The sequence below is a fragment of the Limulus polyphemus genome, unplaced genomic scaffold (assembly GCF_000517525.1).
Source record: "Limulus polyphemus unplaced genomic scaffold, Limulus_polyphemus-2.1.2 Scaffold2385, whole genome shotgun sequence".
NCBI classification, from domain to species: Eukaryota; Metazoa; Arthropoda; class Merostomata; order Xiphosura; family Limulidae; genus Limulus; species Limulus polyphemus.
In genome coordinates, this window is record NW_013667995.1 from 153,720 (window position 1) to 175,310 (window position 21,591).

Below are 21,591 nucleotides of genomic sequence, written 5' to 3' on the forward strand. Positions count from 1 at the left end.
TGAAAATATTTGGGGGTGCTTAACTTTTTTCCAGGTGTATATTTCCAATATCCATAATAAAGTTCGTAACTACAGATTTTTATTTTAACATGATAAATTTTGTATCTTTTCAACTCAAAATATTGTTTCTCAACCACCTAAAGTTTTAATTATTTTGTGAGAAAATACAAAATATTTTGAAACTGTATATAACTTTATAAATTCTATAGGTCAAATGGTAGTATACTTAGTATCGTAACTATACTATATTATTATTAGAACAGTTGTGAAACAACAATATTCTAAAAATTGTTTAAAACATCTTACGAAAGGCTTGAGGTGTAACAGAACGCAATATGCATTTAAAAAATTAATGCATAGTTGCACATTGAATAATTATTATGCTATTGGCTCTGTTGAAGTCACAATGGTGAAATGTTAGCCGAAATAATTTTTAATATTATCTTAAGAGTAAAGGTCGTTTTTTCTACATTTATTGCCAAATCTTATATGTTCTGGTGCGTATTCAGGTCCTAGGGTTGATAGTCAAGTTACTTAACCCTTTAATATTGTCATCATTCAGGGGTGTTTTAGTGAAGTCAAGTATTACATCATTGATTTTACTCCTGTAGCCACACACACACAATGTATCAAGTTTGTGGCCACCTAATAGCTTTTGCCGAGAGTAACCTTCTTGACCTATAACACTGCAGTTGTAACAACTCCCTTAAGTACCACGCATGTCGGTGCTGCAACATATTGAATATCCTTTGATCTAATTCGATGACGAGTAACCCATTTAGGCCGTCTCCAGCCATTATTATCCTTTGATCTAGTTAGGACTGTCAGTGAGATGATTATGAACAGCTTATACAACTAGTTCTTGAGTATCTTTATGTTAAAATTCTGAATCAAAGACAAATAACAGTTAGTGTGAAGGATTCACTTACCATCAATATACAACCTGAGTGTATTGTTCAGAAATATTTAAGTGTGATATAATCTATTACTCTGTAATTCTATCATTAAAATGTGGCATTTAATCTCACTACTGACTAAAAAAACCTGATTGTGGAATGATGATCGATGACATGTAGATAACATTTGAAAGATTGATTAATCTCATCACATAGTATCAGAAACCCAAAGTAATTTATATCATAGCATTTGAAGTATTTTTAATTGAAGAGTTAACTATCTATCTAATAATATTTGTGATCAAAATTTGAAGCCACGTAGAATATTAATAGAATTAATGGAACTTTAATGCCATTAAATTACAAAAACTCTTAACAGTAAACATAATTGATATATATTTTTAATAATCTACATTGCATTCAGGGCTCTCGCTGAGTGCTCTTCAGCCAGGATGTTTGGTTACAGGATCTACTGACAGTACTGTGAAAATATGGGACATACAAAAACAACAGGCCAGCCTGGTGGAGCAGAGAAACTTTAAGCTGGTGAGAAATAAAAACTTTCAGCATAGAGTAAAATTGTAATATTCTAATAAACTGTCATCACATTATAATTTCCTTCTTAAAGATTTGTTCATCTGTACCAATACAGAATTCATAGTTGGGTTGCATGCATATGGGAAAGAGATGATGTTAAATATTCTTTGCATATATAGTAAATGCACCTTAAAATGTACAGTTTTAATATCCAAAGTTTTTATTCTTAACTTTACTGGTGTTATTTCAAAAACTTGTTCCATTTCTCATTTGATATTGTCTACCTAATTTTAAGTGTAATATCGGTGTAAGTTGGTATTTTTTTTTCGTTTTAGCTCTCAGATTTATTTAAGTCTAAGTTATGTGTGATATCTAGATAAAATGTACAGCACTTTCTATTTTCTTCCTTCCACAGGGTGCTATCTACACTATTAAGTCTTCACCAGATGCAGCTTTTGTGATCGCAATAGGAGGTGATAATAGATCAAACAGTTTTAAAGTCTGGGACATAAGAGATAGTGACAAAGGTGAGGAAGGATTATTTTTATAGTGTGACTTAGTTTAAAGGTAAAGCTTCAGAAATTACAAACAAAAACACAAATGGTATGTGAATTTTTTGTTCTATAAATTTGTATGCAAAGCATCAAATCAAAGTTATTTGATAGCTCATAGTAAAGTAAGAATATTAATAAAAGAGGATTGTGTTGTAAATAATTGGGAAAATAAAATATAATATTTGTTAAATATGACTACTATGATAGAGGTACTTTCTGTATGAATTAATTACCTATTATACGAAAATAGGAGCTTTGTTTCTAATACAGTATGAAATTTCTGTCTAGCCCGAGTGCATTTTTTACCATCATCACAAGGAATTAGTTCAACATCAGAAGAGGGTGCTACAAGTAGTGCTAAAGCTACAGACAATATGGCCATGGACACTGATTCAACATCCTTTCTTATGAAAAGTTTAACATCAAAATCATCCTACAAAAAGCCCATCAAGAAAAAAAAAAAGAAGATTTAAAAGAACTTGTGATAATTGTTGTTATAAAGTTTTATGTTTGGGAAATAGGTTAAATTGTATATATTTTAATAAAGTATCCATTCTCCATCGTTTCTCAGTGATGAGCAACTTGGTATTTTCTAGATGGGAAATCTCCAGCTGGGAAAATGTTTCATGTTTTGGTTTCACACCTCTGTCAAGATCATTTTTAGTGTTCTTTATGTGCTTTATATTAAAAGAAACCACACTGCTTATTATATCCCTGAATCTGTTTAAGGGATAAGCAGTTGAGTGTTTTTAGAACTTCACTTACACCCAGGGGTGTAATTCTCAAAAAAAAACGTAGAGGTAAACCTCTGTAAACATAAAAAATGACAAAGCAGCTCAAATAAATCCTGGTATTAGTGTACCACCTTAAAAAATAAGTTCTGGTGAGTACCGGCAGAATTTCACGCATGCTTACTCCCATCTAAAGATGGTAAAGCCTGTGTGGAGTTGTTGAGTTACATGATATTCAAATATTTTCCTTACAAAACAACTGAATGTAAGTTACAATACTAGAACAATCATATTTTATATTATTTCTCAGCTAAGCAGTATCAATGAGCAAAGTATAAACAGTTAACATGTTGTGTATGAGATGACACAACAGTAGTAAACTATTCCTAGAAACTTTTACACCTAGTAAAATATAACAACAATGCAGAGTTATTCTTTGATAGATACACTCACTGACTTGAAGATGAAAGGCAAAAGACTTTGGAAATGTCGTCTTCTACACTAGTGTTTCTACAACAGGCAGTTGCCATCCATTCAACGAAGTTTTGTCAACAATACAGAGCTTGTATAGTACAATACTAAAATTGAAATAACAGTAGTAATTATAAAGTAATGCATCAATAACTTTTTAACAGTAGCATTGTTTCATTTAACATCAGAAGCACTATCTTAACATTAGAAGTAATTTTACAGAAAATACTGATGGTTAAAAAAATGGATGAACAATTCTTTATGATGGTTGGAACAGTACCATGTAAGTGTTCGAATAACACCATATTAAAATTAATACAGTGATAATTGCACTTATCCTTTTTAACAACAGTGAATTGCCTAGATCACACTATATTAGTGCTTGTATTAATAATATCTAACAAAAATAGAATACCTATAAAAAAAAAGATGCTATAATGTGATTTCTGTATTAACAATACAATATTTGTAATAGATTCATCTAACAGTTAACAACTAATCAACAGTAAGCCAACCATATAGGTTAGAACAAAAAATAACTTTTAAATTAACAATTTGACTTGAAATAGCTAATATTTTAAATCAATAAATAAGAAGAACAGAAACTACAAATAATTAGAATGCATTGAATCATCAGTTCAGTAACCAGTATCCTCAAATTGATTAGAAAGTTCCTTGACTGATGTGCAACAAATTTTTTTTTATGCCTAGTTAGATCTGTGCATATGAATATTACAAACAAAAGGGGTTATAACAAATTAAAAATTGAGTTTGCAAATTTAGTTCTCTTTTATTTTCGAAAGAGTGTAGTTCATTTTCTAATTAAAATATTTATCATCACAATACTTGAACTGCCCAAGATTTTTCTCTGTAGACTAAGAGAACACACTTCATTAATTTTTTCAAGTTTTTAATCCAATTATGACAATCCACAATTTTAATTTCTGTATGGATTTTCAGATAGTTTCACCAACGGTACATATTAGGTACGTATTACAGTTTGAAAGTTTCAAAAGTTTTGCTTACAAAAAATGAAATTAATTTAGACAGCAAAAAAAAGTGAAATAGACCTATTAATATGTAAAACAAGTAGTAAAATCTATTTTACTTAAGGTGTTTGTTAAACCATACAATTACAAACCTTAATTATTACTGTCTTATACTGCTCAAATCTATGCTCTATGTCTGCTGAGAAAGGAGAAAATACTTCTGAGGATTTCTATTAAATGGGTTATTGATCATGATGATCATGGCATACCACACTTTCAAGTCAAACCAAAATCCTTGTGTGGTATCTAAATTACCAACATCAGTAATGATCATTTGCATTGCGCTTTCAATGAAAGATTATCTTCCAACTGATACCAACCTTCACTTGGGTTTGACCCACACCCCAGGGAAGAGATAATACAGAAACCTAGCCAGACAAATACAAGTTTTCTTGAATGACCACAATGCCGCATGCAGGGTCTTGTAGTAGGGAAGAGATAATACAGAAACCTAGCCAGACAAATACAAGTTTTCTTGAATGACCACAATGCCTCATGCAGGGTCTTGTAGTAGGAGAAGTTAATGTCTCATTAGCCAGTTCAACTAAACTAAGCAAATCATTAAGTAATCGCTTAGGCATAGTATAGTTATTAGCATGCTTACCTGTGAATCCAAATGCTCATGATTCATATCCCATTGCTACAAAGACATCACACTCCACATTTTGGTGTCATCGGTACATTGTAAGAGTGATGGTCAAATTGGACTATTCAGGTAAAGTAGCTCTAAAAGTTGGCAGTGTTGACTAACTGATTACCATCTATTCTATCAATTCAAAATTGGGAATGGCTAGTAGAGATATTCCTTTTGTAGCTTTGCACCAATATTCAAGACATTCACCAAGAAGGTGGATGATACACCTAAGTGTAACCACCTGGATACTGATTCCAAAATCTCTGTGCTAGTATTGATTGGTCTTCAAACTTCATAAAGATGGGATAATTCCCATGCATCTAGGGCTAAACAAACTGCAAACTACACCTTTTGTTGTAGTAATGATAGTAGAAGAACTTGAAGAACCGTTGAGGTGCATATGAATTGTAGGCTATTATCAGTGATATCCAGTTGCAAGTAGCAGCCAGTAGACACTGGGACATAACCTACAGTATTTACTATTTTTAATTTAACTCAACCTTTACACCCTCAAGTTAATATTCAAATCACTGCCAAAGCATATGTTGAATAAGAACATATTTCTTGAGGACAATCCTTGGCTGGCCAGGTGATTTGCCTTCAAGTGGATCTTTAACACTGAGGCACCAAACAATATGTAGATCACTATATTATATGGCTGTGTTGTGTACGTCCTCTACATTGAGGTTCCCTGGGTTACAAAATTAAATACATGATCTTACAGTGAATTTATTTACCCATCAACACTGACCAGGCCCAAAACTCAGGGTTTATATTATGGACTAAAAAACTGACAACTCAACAAGCTGTATGGCAAGCTCAAGACAATATCCTGCATTCTTAAAGATTGGCACCTTGTCTTCTAGGTCTACAAGGACATGCCAGGGATTTATTTGAAGACTATATTTTCAGGTCATTAAAATATTCTGTCATACGTATTGTGAGAATGCGTATAGACAAACCATCTAGTCTGTTGCTGTGCTGGACCAAGGTGTTGCCTCCCAATATACTGGATTACAAAGGAGATGGACTTGGAGACAGTTTTAATAGATTGTCATTTGACTGTTATTAATAAATTACTTAATTAACATAATTTCTAATCTTATGATACAATAATAATAATGGAATATTCATTACAGGCTAGCACAGACTGTGGTATGGTATATTACATGGATTCTAGAACAGATTCACCGATAACATCATGGAAAGCACATGATGATGCTACTACAGGTAATCAATTCTTAAAATCCCATTATTTGAACAAACAGAAGTAGTCCAAGACTTGGCAGTGGGTTTTGTTGTCTTCTGTTGTCTTCATTTTGCCTTTTTGGTTTCAAAGCACCAGAGAAGAAAAGCTGACTTTGACAAACCATTGCAACAAACGGGCCATATCAGGGCCTAGCAGGGATCAGTAAATTCAAGTGGCATGGCTGGGATCTACAGATCCAGTGCCTTGAAATTTGGTGTTGAGGGAAACTAAACTGAGATTGACACGTGATGCTCCTTTTAACAGGCTGTTTGGCAGACAACTGATCAATTGCACAATGTTTTTTGAAACCAAAGATATCCGAACAGCTTCTAAACTGAATGTGCACAAGCATTGCACCATCCCCATATTGGAGAAGAAATGTTAATTATAATTATCATTTTACTGTGTGTATCTACCCAAAGTGTGACAAGCTTTAAGTTAAATGTACAAGTCTGTTGTCCACAAAAAATCAGATGTGTTACAAAAGCATTTGTTCTCAAAATAAGTCTGTGAATTGACAATGTCAGTCTGACTTAGACCAACAAGCTTGTGTGCAAAAGGATGTTCATGTGAATAATATAAATACTTTTGTCCAATGTACAGTTTACATATTGCATTTGCATAACCTCTGGAACCTACAAAATGCATACGCATATATATATTTATTTATTTATTTATTTGTATAGTTTTTTCAGTATCCCTGTATGTTGGATCGGGTATTCACCCTCCTCTACCATGAACAGTTGCTAAATCAGCAATGTGGGGTACAATGAATAGTTGATTACTGATATCAAATGCATAATACCATGTTGATTGGCACTTTGTAAAAGGTCATGCCATGTGAACTTTGAACCTTACTTATGCACAAAGGCTAAAACTGCAGTGGCAGATAAAAAAGATCGACATAGAGAAGGGCTTTAAATCTTTCACCATCCATGTTAATGATGTGAAAATTTTTCCTATTTGTTTAGAATTACATAGAAAGTACATTTTTCTTTAACTGGACATTATTTTCTTTTGTGAAATAATTCGGGTGGAGCCTGAATTGGACAGAGATAGTGAACCAATGAAATCTGAGGGGAGTGGTGTGGGGTGGAGCAGATATATATATATAGCAAAATATATACAATTGAAAATATATTACAAACTAATTAAATGTCACAGGTTCTGAAACTATTTTCAGTCTCATAAGGTGTGTCTGTATATACATATTAATGTGAAATTGTAAGACTGAAGAATTTCAGACACATGAGAAATCAGTTAAACATCTATGTAATTTTGCCTACATTTCTTTTCCTAGAAAATTAGATTATTCGTATCTCCCTTTTATAAGATTTAGTTTTAAATGATTGGTCAATAATTTGACTCGGAGGAAACTCAGATTCCGTAGTATTGTCCCAATATTTCATAAAATGACATGTTTGTATTTAGGTGGTTTAATCAATGCAGTTATAAACATTTTTATGTAGTATCAGTCTAAATAATTAATGGAATGACCAAACTAGTCTGTAATATTGATAGTATAATTTAGAGCATAGGATCTAGTAGCAAATGTCCAACTAATCATCCTAGCAATAAATAATGTGAAAATTTAGTACCCCAAGATTGCTTAGAATGCACCAGAGAGCCATAGATCCAAGCCTTTGTGGGCTGTAACTCAGGACCTACCAGAAGTTTCATATTCTGTTTTTATCCCTATGCACTGCATCAATAAAAAATAACAATTGTTCCTGTTATAATTTAGTAATGTAGATAAGCCTCTTTCAATTGATTACTAAGTTATAATACATAAAGTAGCATAGAAGAATGCACCAACTTAAGTACATCAGTTTCAGACTTTGTACCATGCTATATGTTTCAAACATTTTATAGTATATTTGATTATATTTTCTTATTAGGACAGTGAAGATATTTGACTGTAGGAATGGTGATGAAAATCACAAAAACTGGTTTGTCAATGAGGAAATTGAAAGAGTTTTGTGGGACCATTTCAATCCTTTTCACTTTTATGTAAGTATATTTGTAACATAAATTCCCTTATCAATAAACATCACATTCTCATAATGATAAGTTTTGTGTAACAAAGTGTTTAACAGTATGCCCATTCACATGCATTTCAACATTAAACTCGTAAAAATAAAATATATTCACACTTGTTGATTTCCATATGTGCACTGCAACACAGAAATTATATACCTCTCATGTACATGAATCATGTGAAGAAAATATGTGTTGCTTTGCTGTCAGTGATAAGGAATTGAGCAAAAATTAAAAACAAGGAGTTGAGAATTCTTTCCAAGTCTCAAGCTAACAGAAGTAGTAGTACTGATAGTGTCACTGTAGAACAGACGTTGACTTGGCCATATAAGGAGGTGTCAAAATTCATAAGACCTTCCAACACAAATGGATGGATGAGATTTCTTGACTTATGAAAGACAAAAGTAGTTTAAAGTATGTGTAGAAGTCACAGGACCAGAGATTAAATGTACGTTCAGTACCCAGACTTTTGTGAATTGCCAATGCAGTGCACTGACTCGGCAATAAGTAACTAAAGAACATTTGACATCTTTAAAGACACTGACTGAGAAATGACATATAACTGCTGCCAAGAAGGTAGAATGCATAAATACAAATCCATTTTGAAAGTAAAAGTTTGAATCTCTGTGATGATTAATTTGTTAGAGAGGGGAGGTGATCAATTGACAGTTGTAAAATATGATAAATAATGGTATGAATTAAAATAATAATAAAAAGAAATCCTGAATCTAAGCTCTATCATGTCCATATTCTTAGATTTAGGAACTTGGAGAGAGATTTTTTGAAATGTTATGATGTTAAACCTGATCAAATTTCTGCTTGTATCCCCATCAAAAAAAGTAGGAGGCAACACTGGGTTAAGTTTTTATTGTTGTTGTATATTTATAGATTATTTCAATCTGTAAGTCACTGTGTCTAATTAAAGTTTTGGATATTAAAATCAGTATCTGTAAGTGTAATCAAACTGACCTGTGAATAATCGTGTTGATTGGTTTGTTCTATACGAGCCTACTAAACTTTCAGAGATTCACTGTTCATTTCTTTTATTGGTCTTAAATTGTTTTGTTCAGGTCTGATACTTAGCTTGCTATGTATATATAATTATACAAACTGAAACACCAGTCTTACATCCATGGGCATAAGGTTTGAATGTAGGGCTTGAATTAATAAATTAAAGCAAGAATTTATTTTACACCTAATTTACTCCACATTACAGAAATGATGTTACAATTACTTTTACTAATCCCTCTCTACAGCCTCGGTGTTTGTTGGTACTCTTAGTGATTCTTGATGGACCACATTAGAAGTTCTTTCTCCTTCGTGGGCCAAAATAGATATTTCTTGGTTATCTTATTCTTGAACATCCAACATAGAATTGATCATGTAAAAGGCAAGGGATTTTCAGATGTATTACTGCCACTTTAAGGGTCTGATTTTGTGCTTTAGTTGCCATTGTTTCTGGCAAAAATGTGAATGTTTGACATTTTTTATGAAAAAACTCAAAATAAAAAAGGTTTAGGAATAAAAATTGGTCAAAGACTATGGAGTTATTAGTTAAACAAACATATTATTTACTGTGGGTGGGCCCAGGTAATAGCAACCCTATGACATGCCCTTTGGTCCAGGGTATCATCCTACTAAATTTGATTGAGATTGGTTCAAAAACCACAAAGTAGTTTGCAAACAAACAAACAAATATTTTACTTTTATAAGTTTAGAATTTGTATTGTTCTTTATATCCTGCTGTTTTTGGTATATCATGCTTCTTTGTCAGTAGTCCTTCATTATTTAAGTTATAGTGGTTTGAGATTTTCTAATCTTTCAAGATTTTTTATAACCTCAGTAGATCGACATTATGGGGAGATGTCAAAACACATGTTGCAGTAGTGTTAAATCTGGATTAAAAGTGCACTGTAAAATACAATAGTTAGAGCAAATGTTACAAAGAATTACATCATTTGGATAAATAATATGCCAGATGGTAACACATACTATAAAATACATTGAGAAACTGCATCACATGCAATAAATAATACAACAAACTGCATTGGTTAAATAAAGTGATTCTACAAATACATTCTCTTCTAGAACTTGTAATTCTGTCTGTGTCAAAGTTGATGTAATGTTTACCTATTTTTCCAGACTTATTTTTGACTTACTTGTATGATGTGAATGCTGTTGTATTCTGTTCCTTATATAAAGTGTAACTATTAAAACTGATTTTGTTAGTTTTTACCCAATGACATTGTCATGTTACTTACATTTTTCATATCTCACAAGGATTCAAAACTTTTTTTGCATCAGTAGTTCTTTCTCCTTCGTGGGCCAAAACAGAGATTTCTTGTATAGTATAGAGTTTATTTTCAAGAATGATACTTCATTTTCATTGATTTTGGAAATGTTTTTGGAACAACACTTCTGTGTTATTACTTATTTATCTTCCTTTGTTTTTACATCATATTGTTTGTTTCAGGGTTTTACTTCTTCTAAGTCAATTTATTGATGTCAGTGAATATTTTTTGAATCTATACTACTAAAGATGGCTCTTTATGCTTTGTTTTGTGAATCCTTGTAAGATGCAACCTTTATTCACTGTGGATATAAATTCTTTGTTAGTTATGTATTTATTTTGTACCTTAGAGTACACTCTAGTTATTACTGCATATACAATAACCAATATTTTTGAAAAGCTACATTCTTAGAAGTTAACCATTGTTCAGCAACAATAATTACATTGTCTCTACACCTTTTTTCCTGGTTTACTGAAAGATGTATCTTCTAAGAATGAAGCCAAACTTTTTAATTATGATAAATTGCAAGTGATAGAGTTTTGAGTAATTATAAGAACTTATGAGTGGAAGTAAAGAAGAATGAAATGATATGTCAACCACACAATATTTACTAAATCCAGTACTAGTTAGGCCTTTCAGTCAATGTCAAGGATTATCAGACTGGCCATGATACAACGTACATAGTAGTGGTTGAGATGCTATTTATATCATCTCTTGCTTGAACAACAGCTGTTTCAAAGAGTAAATAGATTTAGTTGGTAAACTGTAATATTTAAAAATGTTATTTCAGTCATTACATTATTGGCAATTCAAGCATGATATAGCTTATGTGCATGTATTATGAATGATTCAGGTTTTGATACAAAAGCATTGTTTGTATGTGTATTGACTGACAAAGATAAGGAAGGCTTGAGCAAAAACATTTTTAAAGATATATCATCATATTCTGGGTAAAGTAAGTTGTGATTGGTATGATTTGAATGTACTCAGGACTTGCCTTTCCTTCACTTCTGCCTCCATTTTGTCTTGTCTTTCTTCTAATAGGCCTCTAAACTATTATTACCACATGCAAATTAAATTCACCAGTATCTCAAGTGGGGCAGAGGAAATTTGCTTAATTTTCGAGCACCCCTGATGATTATTTGTTTCACTGTTTGACTGTAAAACACCGAATGTGAAATTTTTCATCATCAAAACAGCCAACACATTCTTTGATTATTCCCCTTACTGTAAAATATGTTAATGTCAACAAATAAGTGAGCTGAAAAAATCTTTCATTATACTTATTTATGATCAATCCTGTATAACTAAGTTCATACTTATGCCCACATTAAATGACAGTTAGATGAAGACTTGTTTCATTGTTGAAAAAAAGCTTATAAAACTCAATAATGAACATGACAGTTACTAAGTAATATTAAAAAACCATAATACTGACACTAAATGAAAACAGAACCCCAGCTTATTAGGAATAATACAGATTTTAAAAAATATTAATGGCATGTGTAAACAGTTTGAAGTTTATTTTTATTTTGGTTTAAAATATCTTAGTTCTACTTAATTCATCAGAAGCTCTTTTTAAATTTATTAATTTTCGTGACCAGGCAAACATTAATGAGTTAAAAGCCATGTGAAATCTGTCTTTTTACATTGGTTTTTATTCTTCATAAAAATTCTCTCAGTTATTACATTGTCAGTGGAGTTAGAATATTTTACAATGAAGGAAAACTTGCTTTCTGAAAATGCTCAGGTTATTGGGTCTTTCTTTTATGTTCCTTTTTTAGGAAATTTTTTGGCTATAGGGGATATGACACCTGTAATAAACATCTGGGACATAGATATTGTAGACACACTTCAACCAGCTTGCTCTCTTGGGCAGAAATCAAAAAAGAAAAAGGTTTGTTCTCCTTTACTAATAAAATGTCAGCAGTGCACTTTCATACGTATTGCATGACCTTTATATGGAGTATTATTTTCCCTCTGTATTATATCTTGTGAAATAGTGTGAGAAATATTTTACACTACTTGTTAGACTGAGTGAAGTGCAGACTTATTGATTGTGAAATATCATATATCATGATGGATAAAACTGTTTGTACAAGTTTTTTGGAGTACAACTTAAATGTGGTTTCTGGTGAAAAGTGACAGCATGGTTGCTGTGTATTATAGACAGGGCTTTAAAAATACCGTTGTTCAGAATGAGTGAACAATAAAGTGTGGCAAGAGGAGAGAAATTTAGATTTTGAGTTTTCTGTCTAACTGAGATAATGAGGGTAAGCTTAATCACTTCTCCTTTTGTCCAATACTCAAAAATAAAATGAAATTGTCTTGGAAGCACACTGCACTGGTAGATTAGGTTTCTTTCGTCATGAAGGCACAGCAGAAAAGAAGTATTTTTACACATTTTCCCCTTAACATGAGAAGAAAACTGAGCTTCACTGTTTTGAAGGCCTGTCACTATAAATCTCTTTCTGCTTAGGCTCTTCTGTTAGTAATAACAACACCTCCCCAGTCTTAATGAAGCAAAATATTTAACTCATTAAGTATTAAATCATGAATGAAGAGTTGAAGACTGTAAACTATTTTTATCAAAACTTTCTTTAATGCATTTTTGAAATGTGTAATTTTATTCTTCATTTTTCAAGAGGCAACATTGTCAATAACAAATTGTGGGGAGTGAAATTTAAAGATGGCAGAGCCTATTACTTTATTACAATTGAATTCACAGTTCAGATATCACAAGCTCAAGCAAAGACAGTAGCCAATCAGCTAAAACAATTAGCAAGAGTTCTTAATTTTTTTTGCATTGTATTTTCTGTGTAATGCTATAAATAACATGATGCAACAAAGAGTTGCTAGTGTTTTTCAAGAAGAGTGCATCCAATGATAATGACTCAATTAACAGGGCAGTTTCCAGGATCAAGGTTAGCAAAGCAAACATAACTTTAAAGAATAGTCATAGTGATATAAAGCTACAGGGGAGGGAGGGAAAAAACGGAAATTTTTACTGAAGTGTCTAGAAAAATTTAAATATCATACATTTGACAAAAATGCTGATTTAGCAAAGTGCTGTGTGTTTCCTCAGTTTCCACATTTATTTGACAATTGATTTTTTGTTACTGTCTTAAATGAACCTTTTTGCCATGAAACTTGTGTTTCATAACATATTTGGTATCCATCTCAAATGCATTGAGGCACTAAAGGTCCATGAAAACCCAGAAATGACTCATCTTACAAAATGTATAAACAAAATAGATGACAAGATGTTTCAACAACTGAAAATTACTTCAGTGTAACATACTACATAGCATTTAGTGATATAGAAGGATTAATGGAATTGACATGCAGTTACACTAGTAATAAACAGTACAAAATGTTTGTGAACAACATTGCAAATTCTAAACAACAACAAAGTGAAAGAATCATTCTTGATATTAGCTCCCCTGGAAAATATGACAGCTTCCAATTATCTCAACAATGTTGACAGTGAGCTGTATACAAATTAGGCTTGGACTGGAAGAATGGGAAATGGTTTTATAGGGTTTGGGACTGATAGATCTGCAGCATTGATCAGTGCAATAAGTGGCTTAGCATCACAAATGGCAAAAGACACAGAACACCTTGTAGCAGTACACTGTGTTGCTCATAAGCTGCAGTTAATTGTTTAAAACCTATAAAAGATACATCATTTATTGGTGAATTTGTTCATGTGCCCATACCACTTTTTTAAGTTTTATAACAGTTTCAGCAAAAAGCAGCAGCAGGCAGAAATAGCGAGAGTTCTTGGTGGGAATTTATTGAAACTGCAAAAATACACACTTAGGTTGGTGGCAGACATAATGCAGATGATTTAAACTGTAGCAATGAACTGGAAATCTTTGGTAAAGTATTTGGAGAGTGCTACCTGCAATATAAATGGAGACTAGAGCAAAGCTAAAACGATATTAAGAACTCCGAAGTGAGTAGTATGAATTTACGATATGTAGTCAGGAACTCCCACTGAAAGACAAAATCTGTATCAAGAGTTGATAGTTATTCTCTCTTAGGATCTCTTGTAAGGTTGTTCTGTTTTGCTGGTGTCAACAGCAAGTTGTGAAAGAGGATTCAATCAAGTGAACCTGATTAAAAAAAGATTTCAATTTTCACTTGAAAGTTGAACTCGTAGCAATATTATGACAATTAATCTAAATAAATCATCCTTTTCTTAATTTGATACATAAAAGCCAGTAGATAGATGGTACTTAAGTGCAAAACCTACTCGTCATACTTTAGCTCATACTCTGAAGCTGTGCTAGAAATATTGAATAAGTAGTAGACCTAAGGTAGTTTGCAAAGATATTATAAGGTATGTGGAGATAATGATCTTTTGTTGTATACATGTAATCAGGATAATGATCTTTTGTTGTATACATGTAAGCAGGATAATGATCTTTTGTTGTATACATGTAATCAGGATAATGATATTTTGTTGTATACATGTAATCAGGATAATGATATTTTGTTGTATACATGTAATCAGGATAATGATATTTTGTTGTATACATGTAAGCAGGATAATGATCTTTTGTTGTATACATGTAAGCAGGATAATGGTCTTTTGTTGTATACATGTAAGCAGGTAAACTATGATTTATTTTTTGTGGAATTGTGGAGGAGAGCAACGTTGTTTGACTGGTGAATCTTACCTGTATTTTTCAAGCTCTGGTTATATACAGCTAATTGCATGAAATTTTATGATCGAGTAATTAAAAACTCAATCTGGTTATATACAGTGATATTATTAAAATAAGCCTTATACTGTAAATAATAATAATAATGCTTATCAGCAATTCACTGTTTCTTGATTTTCAATTATATACTAGCTTGAATGCTAAATAGATAAACAGAGAACAATATATATAAATATGAATTACTTCCAATAAATATTAATGTCAAGGAATTTAATTTTTTATGTATTTTTAGTGTGACAATTATAGAAACAAAAAAAACATTTTCCAAAAGTTTTCATTTGATTGACAAAGATATTAAAGCCATGACATGTCATTTAAAACTTTATCTTTACTTCTGTCTGTGGAATTAGTTGGCATCCACATCTACTGGTCACACTGATGCTGTTTTAGACCTTAATTGGAACCATTTAATCAGGTAGGGTTATACATGTAACATGTATATTAGTAATTGTGCATTATTTTGATTTCCAAGAATTTACAATTTATAAAACGTATAATGTAAGAAATATTTAAAAAAATTATTGTGTTATTTTATATTATTTTTAAGGGTTTAAGAGTGTTAGGAGGTGAGGTGTGAAATAATATTGTTTGAATATATTATAATATTTCTGAGTCAGAATGTGAAGTCTAGTGAGCATAAGAAAGTGGCTGGCCTCTGGTTGGTCTCTAAGGAATTAGGGGTTTAAAACATTCCAAGTTATTGGAGTGAGTGGATATAGTGGCAACCTTTCTAAATTTCATTTGTCATATGGTTATGAAACACTACAATCACTGACCATGGATATAGAGAATAAGGTGCAATGTCTTAACAAATGAGTGCAGATTGACATGTGTTTGGAAAATATAGAGACAGGGGATCAATGAGAGAGAAATAGGTCAGATGTGAGAATGAAAACCAGAAACTGACAGAGGTGCAAGAAAAGGGTTAAAAATGCTGCAATTTACAAACTAAAAATAGAGATATAAAACTGTATTTTTAACTTTGCTGCAGTTTGTCTGTACTAGTGTGCATAAAAAGAAAAGGCTTTTTTGAACTGAAAATGTTCATATAATCAAAGTCAAGTGAGAAAAAGTTAGACTGCTCTAATGGAAGAAACCATTATCATAAGTCTAGCAAATTTATTTCTGCTTATCATTTTTCTGTCTCTTTCTTTTTTATCATGTTTCATTGGAATGTCAATTTTCTGTGGATTTGTGGATTTCCGAGTTTTTTTTCGTCACTTGGTTCATTTTCTGTGGTTTGTGTAAATCTGGTTCAAAAATTGGGGGTGAGTGGTGAGTTGTGATGTTTTGTAAACAAAAGGTCTGACATATAATTACAATGTTACACCCTCATTGGCTGCTCTCTACAGAACATTCCACTGCACATGATCTGTGCAGTATAGCTATGGCTGCCTCCATCATACCCATCTGAAGACAGCAATTTGTCAGGTACAGTTGAAATAGAATCTGTCAAAATCCATCTTTATAATCCACCATCCAACTTTAAAAACATAATCAGTAGATCACTCTCTTTTCACATGTTAACATACTTATTAGATATGTCGAGCCATTTATCCTAAAATGAGCTATGAAACTTGGATGAAAACACTGTTGGATTTATATCATCATTGAGCTTGATCAGTCATATTTTAACAGCTACACAGAGTTATTCTAGCCACATTTTTTAATGCAAAAAAACACTATATCTATGAGATGAAAATGCTTGGACTTAAAGGGAATACGTTTATTCTGAAAGCTGAAAATTTTCAACTTTAGACTGGAAATTAGCTGGTTTTGTGTGGACAATAATAGGATTACTTACTAACTTAATGAATAAGATGGTTGACTATTTATTGTTCATAGGTGATGAACCAGAATAGATCACCCCTTTAGTGAAGAGAAACAGTGGATTTTTCATAGGGTAAAGTGCACCTGAAAATATTCATATTTTGTGCCCCAAACATGGGCAGAATCACTGTGAGAGCACCTAACTTTCAAATTTTTTGGGGGGCTGCATGAGAAAATGAAGTAAGTCCCCCAAACCCCCAGCCAAGTTTACTCATGCTAACCACTTGTAGCCCTCTCCGTAGGATTTCAGATTTTTTTATTTTTTCCTGTTGACATCCTGGTATTACTGTTTGATGTAAAAATCATGATGTTCTAAGGTTACGTTTTCAAGCTGCCATGCACTGAACTAAAATCTTGGTGTTTTATTAAACAATAATCTTCTTTTTTTTAACTTAAATAAAATGGTTTGTATGAATAAGTCCATATTCTTACTAAAGTAACAAAGACCTATCCTATCCTAAAATGCAAAGAACTTGTGGATTTGCATGGATGCCATCTGCATATAAGCTCAAAATTGTTGAGATAAGATATTTACATGATTATGGTTTGGTTAACCTTGCCTCTTAACTTCTTTAGCTTAGCACAATTTGCTTCTTTACAGACATCCAAATACGAAATATATTTGAAAGTTTGTACAGTGGTGCCAAGAATGCTAACTATGTATTTGTGGCAGCATTATTTGCATCATAGGAAAATACTGTAAAGACAGTTGATTCTTAAAAGTAATATTAAAGATGAGAAATACTTTTACCTTGTACTACTATATCATATTGTTATTCATATAAAGTTACTTTAATACAAAGAAAAACTTTTGGTACTTGGCTACTTTTAAATATCTTGCATTTAACAAAAACCATTGTATTAGACCTATAATGCATTTGCATTTATTTAAGTGAGCCCAAACATATGAACTTAAAGGAAGTATTAAAATTAATTTTTCTTAATTTATGCTCTGTCAGAATTATTCTTTTAGTTTTAATGATTTAGTTTTACTGTTGCAATGTAATGAAACATTGAACTGTCTAACCAAGCAGCAAACTGCCTGGTATAATTAACTTTACTAAATAGCATGTAAAAACTAGCCCAAAGATTGACTCACATAACACTGTTACTGGTATATGAAATTAAACTGTCAACTGACAGGCTCCAAAGATGTTAAGCCATATTTAAACACATTTCATAATATCCTTGATTCTTATACCAATCCAGTTAATTCAGTCATAACTGATATCTCGAGTTAGAATGATTAGATTGAGGAGAAATTGTGTGTGTGTGAGGGGGAGGGGTATTGCTCAAAACCCCAGGACAATGTTTCTCATACTTAGCCATCTCTCACTCACATGCTGTAGATTTTTAGTTTTTGAATGTGAAAATGTATTTCTCCGCTTTGTTATTTTAAAAGTGGCTTAGATGAAATTATATTATAGTTTCTGTTTCTAGCTATTTAAACTGTGAACAAGATTATACAAAGAGTGGATTGAAACATTTCATCATAGTCTTAACAGTTGATAATACTGGTTCTTACCAAAGCTGCTTGTTTTTATTAATGGTTACTTTTATTGTAGGTATCTTCAACACCTAACCCTAATTTACTTGTGTTTTTCAAATTATCCAAACTATGTAAGAAACTATTTTATCTTATTATTTAGATTTTTTTTTATAAAAGTTATTATGAAATTTTTTAACTTTCTTGTTAATATGAAACCTATTTACCAAGAATAAAGTAAAATATTAAACATAAAATTGACTAGTATACATCTAACCACTAAATTTTAAAGGGTCAAGTTTCTTTCAGCTCCAAAAAAAAAGTAACTTTGGATTGTAAAAATATAACTGTGAGCGAGTAAAAAAAATTGAATGGTTATTTTCAAACGTTTATTTTGTTCTTCCTAGGCATATTCTGGCTAGTGGTTCTGCTGATAATAGAGTTGCAATATGGGATTTGGCTGAAGGGACACCTGCTGTCATGTTAGAGAGCCATCATGATAAGGTAAGATGTTTTCAGTAAATTTCCAACAAATTTTGAATTTATAGTTTTTAATACTTGTTACCGGTAGTGGTTCATAGATATATTATAGAATATGAGACTCCAATATCCTCAGTCAAGGTACACAGTAGAACTTTGAAATTTTGATATAATGAACATGAAAAGTTTAAAATAAATCATAAATCTGTAAGTATGGACACTGGAAAAAGCTATGAGATGATTCCATGAATAGAAAGAGTAAAATAGCTTACACTTAGGTATTTATGCATGTTATTTATATACATTGTATTGGTTCATTATCTTTATTTATACTCATAATCATGCATTGCTAGGACAACATTCCATGTACAAGTTATTATTCAATACAAATGATGTGAATAATCCTGACTTGGGTTGTTTTTGTTTCTGCATATTTCTTGGAAACCACCACCATTTTCACTATACTTTTTCTACTTTTAACACTTGATGTGTTTGTGGGATAAAGGATACAGATTAATCTGTTGAAAGAAGTTTTTTGGTGCCTTGAAGATAATGTAGGAAAGTTGTTTTACAATAAGCTTTTGGCATATATATGTAATATTGTTATTATTAATATGTTTGTTTTTCATAAAAACCTTAGTGTCTGGTTTATGATGTTATCTGGTTATTATTACAAACACCTTGGTGTCAACAAGTTAGGTAAATATTCGTAAGCTTTTAGTATCTTGTTGATAGTTAAGTAATTGAAAAGCTTTTGGTGTGTATATTATGGTGTATAGGTATAGTAGCAATGTGTATCTTGTCTATACATATATACATATATATATATATATATGTGTGTGTGTGTGTCTATTTCACCAATTTAAAGTTTTCTGTTTGTTTCAGGTACAGACGTTAAAATGGCATCCACAAGAAGCTCAAACATTATTAACAGGTTCCTGTGACAAGTGAGTTACTCATGTCTTGCTTTGCATATTTTTTATTTGTCTCTGAAATGAATCCATGTGACGCCTGAGCTTATGAAAAATTTTTATGAGTGAGGAAGAAAATAGTGTGTGAGCTAGAGCTCAAAAGTTAGAGTTGGCTGCAATTTATATTCCAATTTGGCCATCCATCCAATTAGTTCAAACCTGGCAAGATATAGTTGAATGGGTAGGAGTGTTGTGGCTGGAAACAGAATATTAGTACTAGTAATCTCAATCTAAGAGTTCTTTGTTTGCTTTTATCTTTATGCTAAACTGAAATCTATCTGATTATGCAAATACACAGACATTATCACAATGAAAACTTACATTCAAGAAAAATTTTCAAATCTTGAAGCAATATTGTTCTGTCATTCAATGTTATAAACCCAGTGTAAATCAAGAAGGCAGACACTAAGATTACTTGCTGTGTGTAGTTGCAGTAACAACACAATGTATTCTGTATTGTACACCTAACTGACAAAGACACTGGTCCATTAATTAGGTAAGTTGACTTATGGCCCACCCTGTGTATCTATTTGTGATTTTTTTGTAAACTAATTAATAAAGTATTTTTTTTATACATTTTGTGTGAAATACCAGCTCTTACTACAGCATATTGTTGTATAGGTAGATGATTAGAAAGAGTCATGTGTGCTTTATTTGTCTTTCATGTTTAAATGAACTGATATTTAACTAGTAGTATGTAAAATATATTGGTATGTTTATATAAGGTAAGATGAAAAAAAAACTCAAAAGCTTTTGTTTCTAAAAAGGTGTGAGTTTTGTAAACCATTCTGTTAAAATGTATTATATGCAGGATTAGACTTTAGACTGTAATTTCATTTTACATTCTATTACACTTTTTTACTGTCACATAGGTAATCCCGGTGATTTATTTAGAAGAAATCAACTAAAATCTTCCATTCAGTTGAGAGTAGGGTGGTGGTGTTCTGCTGGTGTAGATAACATGATATCCTCCAATATGAAACATAAAAACAAATGGGAATGGTAGGGATCCCTCATCCTACCCCCCATGTGGATGTCTGTTTCCAGGGTCTGAGTTTTGGATTTAGAGTAGAACCAATCAACACAAGTCCTCAAACATGTAATACAGATGTCTATATTTCTCCTTCATTCATACTCCATCAGTATTGTGTGTCACGGTGGAGGTAATTGTGGATTGTTACGGCTCTTTCCCTTTCACTATCCCTCAATGTTTCTTATTCCGAGTATGTTAATGTGCTTGGGGTGGATATTGTCAATTTCTCTTTTGAGGGAAATGGTTTACATTATGTAGACACCTTTTTGATACTGGATTGATCTATCAATTTTTCATATTTACATGTGCCCCGTTCATGAGGCAGGGAGTACTAGATTTCCTCCAGTCTCATGAACTGGAGGTGAAGATGGTATGATCCTCTTTCCTACTTCCTACTCCTCCTAGATGGCTGGGTTTTGGATTGTAGTTGACTTGACACTGGTATGATCCTCTTTCCTACCCCCACTTGGATGTTGGTTCCCGGAGGCCTGGATTTTGTATTGTAGTCGTCTTGCTGGTTCTGTGATCCTCTTTCATACCCCCATATGGATGTTAGTACCCGGCCACCAGGTTTTGGATTGTAGTTGACTTACCAATGGTATGATCCTCATC

General features: G+C 32.1%; 1 protein-coding gene and 1 long non-coding RNA gene across 2 annotated transcripts; both read left to right on the plus strand.

Annotated features, from left to right (window-relative positions):
- The first annotated feature begins 1,296 nt into the window (after positions 1 to 1,296).
- LOC111087617 lies at positions 1,297 to 2,538 on the plus strand. The gene is made up of 3 exons (XR_002612280.1): positions 1,297 to 1,442; positions 1,849 to 1,960; positions 2,276 to 2,538. It is a non-coding gene; the product is annotated as an uncharacterized LOC111087617 (long non-coding RNA).
- A 9,613-nt stretch (positions 2,539 to 12,151) lies between these two features.
- Positions 12,152 to 19,926, plus strand: LOC111087616 (periodic tryptophan protein 1 homolog). Its single transcript, XM_022394887.1, has 4 exons — positions 12,152 to 12,346; positions 15,530 to 15,594; positions 18,903 to 18,999; positions 19,861 to 19,926. Exons 1-4 carry the CDS (start codon positions 12,167 to 12,169, stop codon positions 19,924 to 19,926), a joined length of 408 nt encoding a protein of 135 aa, XP_022250595.1. The 5' UTR covers positions 12,152 to 12,166.
- Positions 19,927 to 21,591: the final 1,665 nt, after the last annotated feature.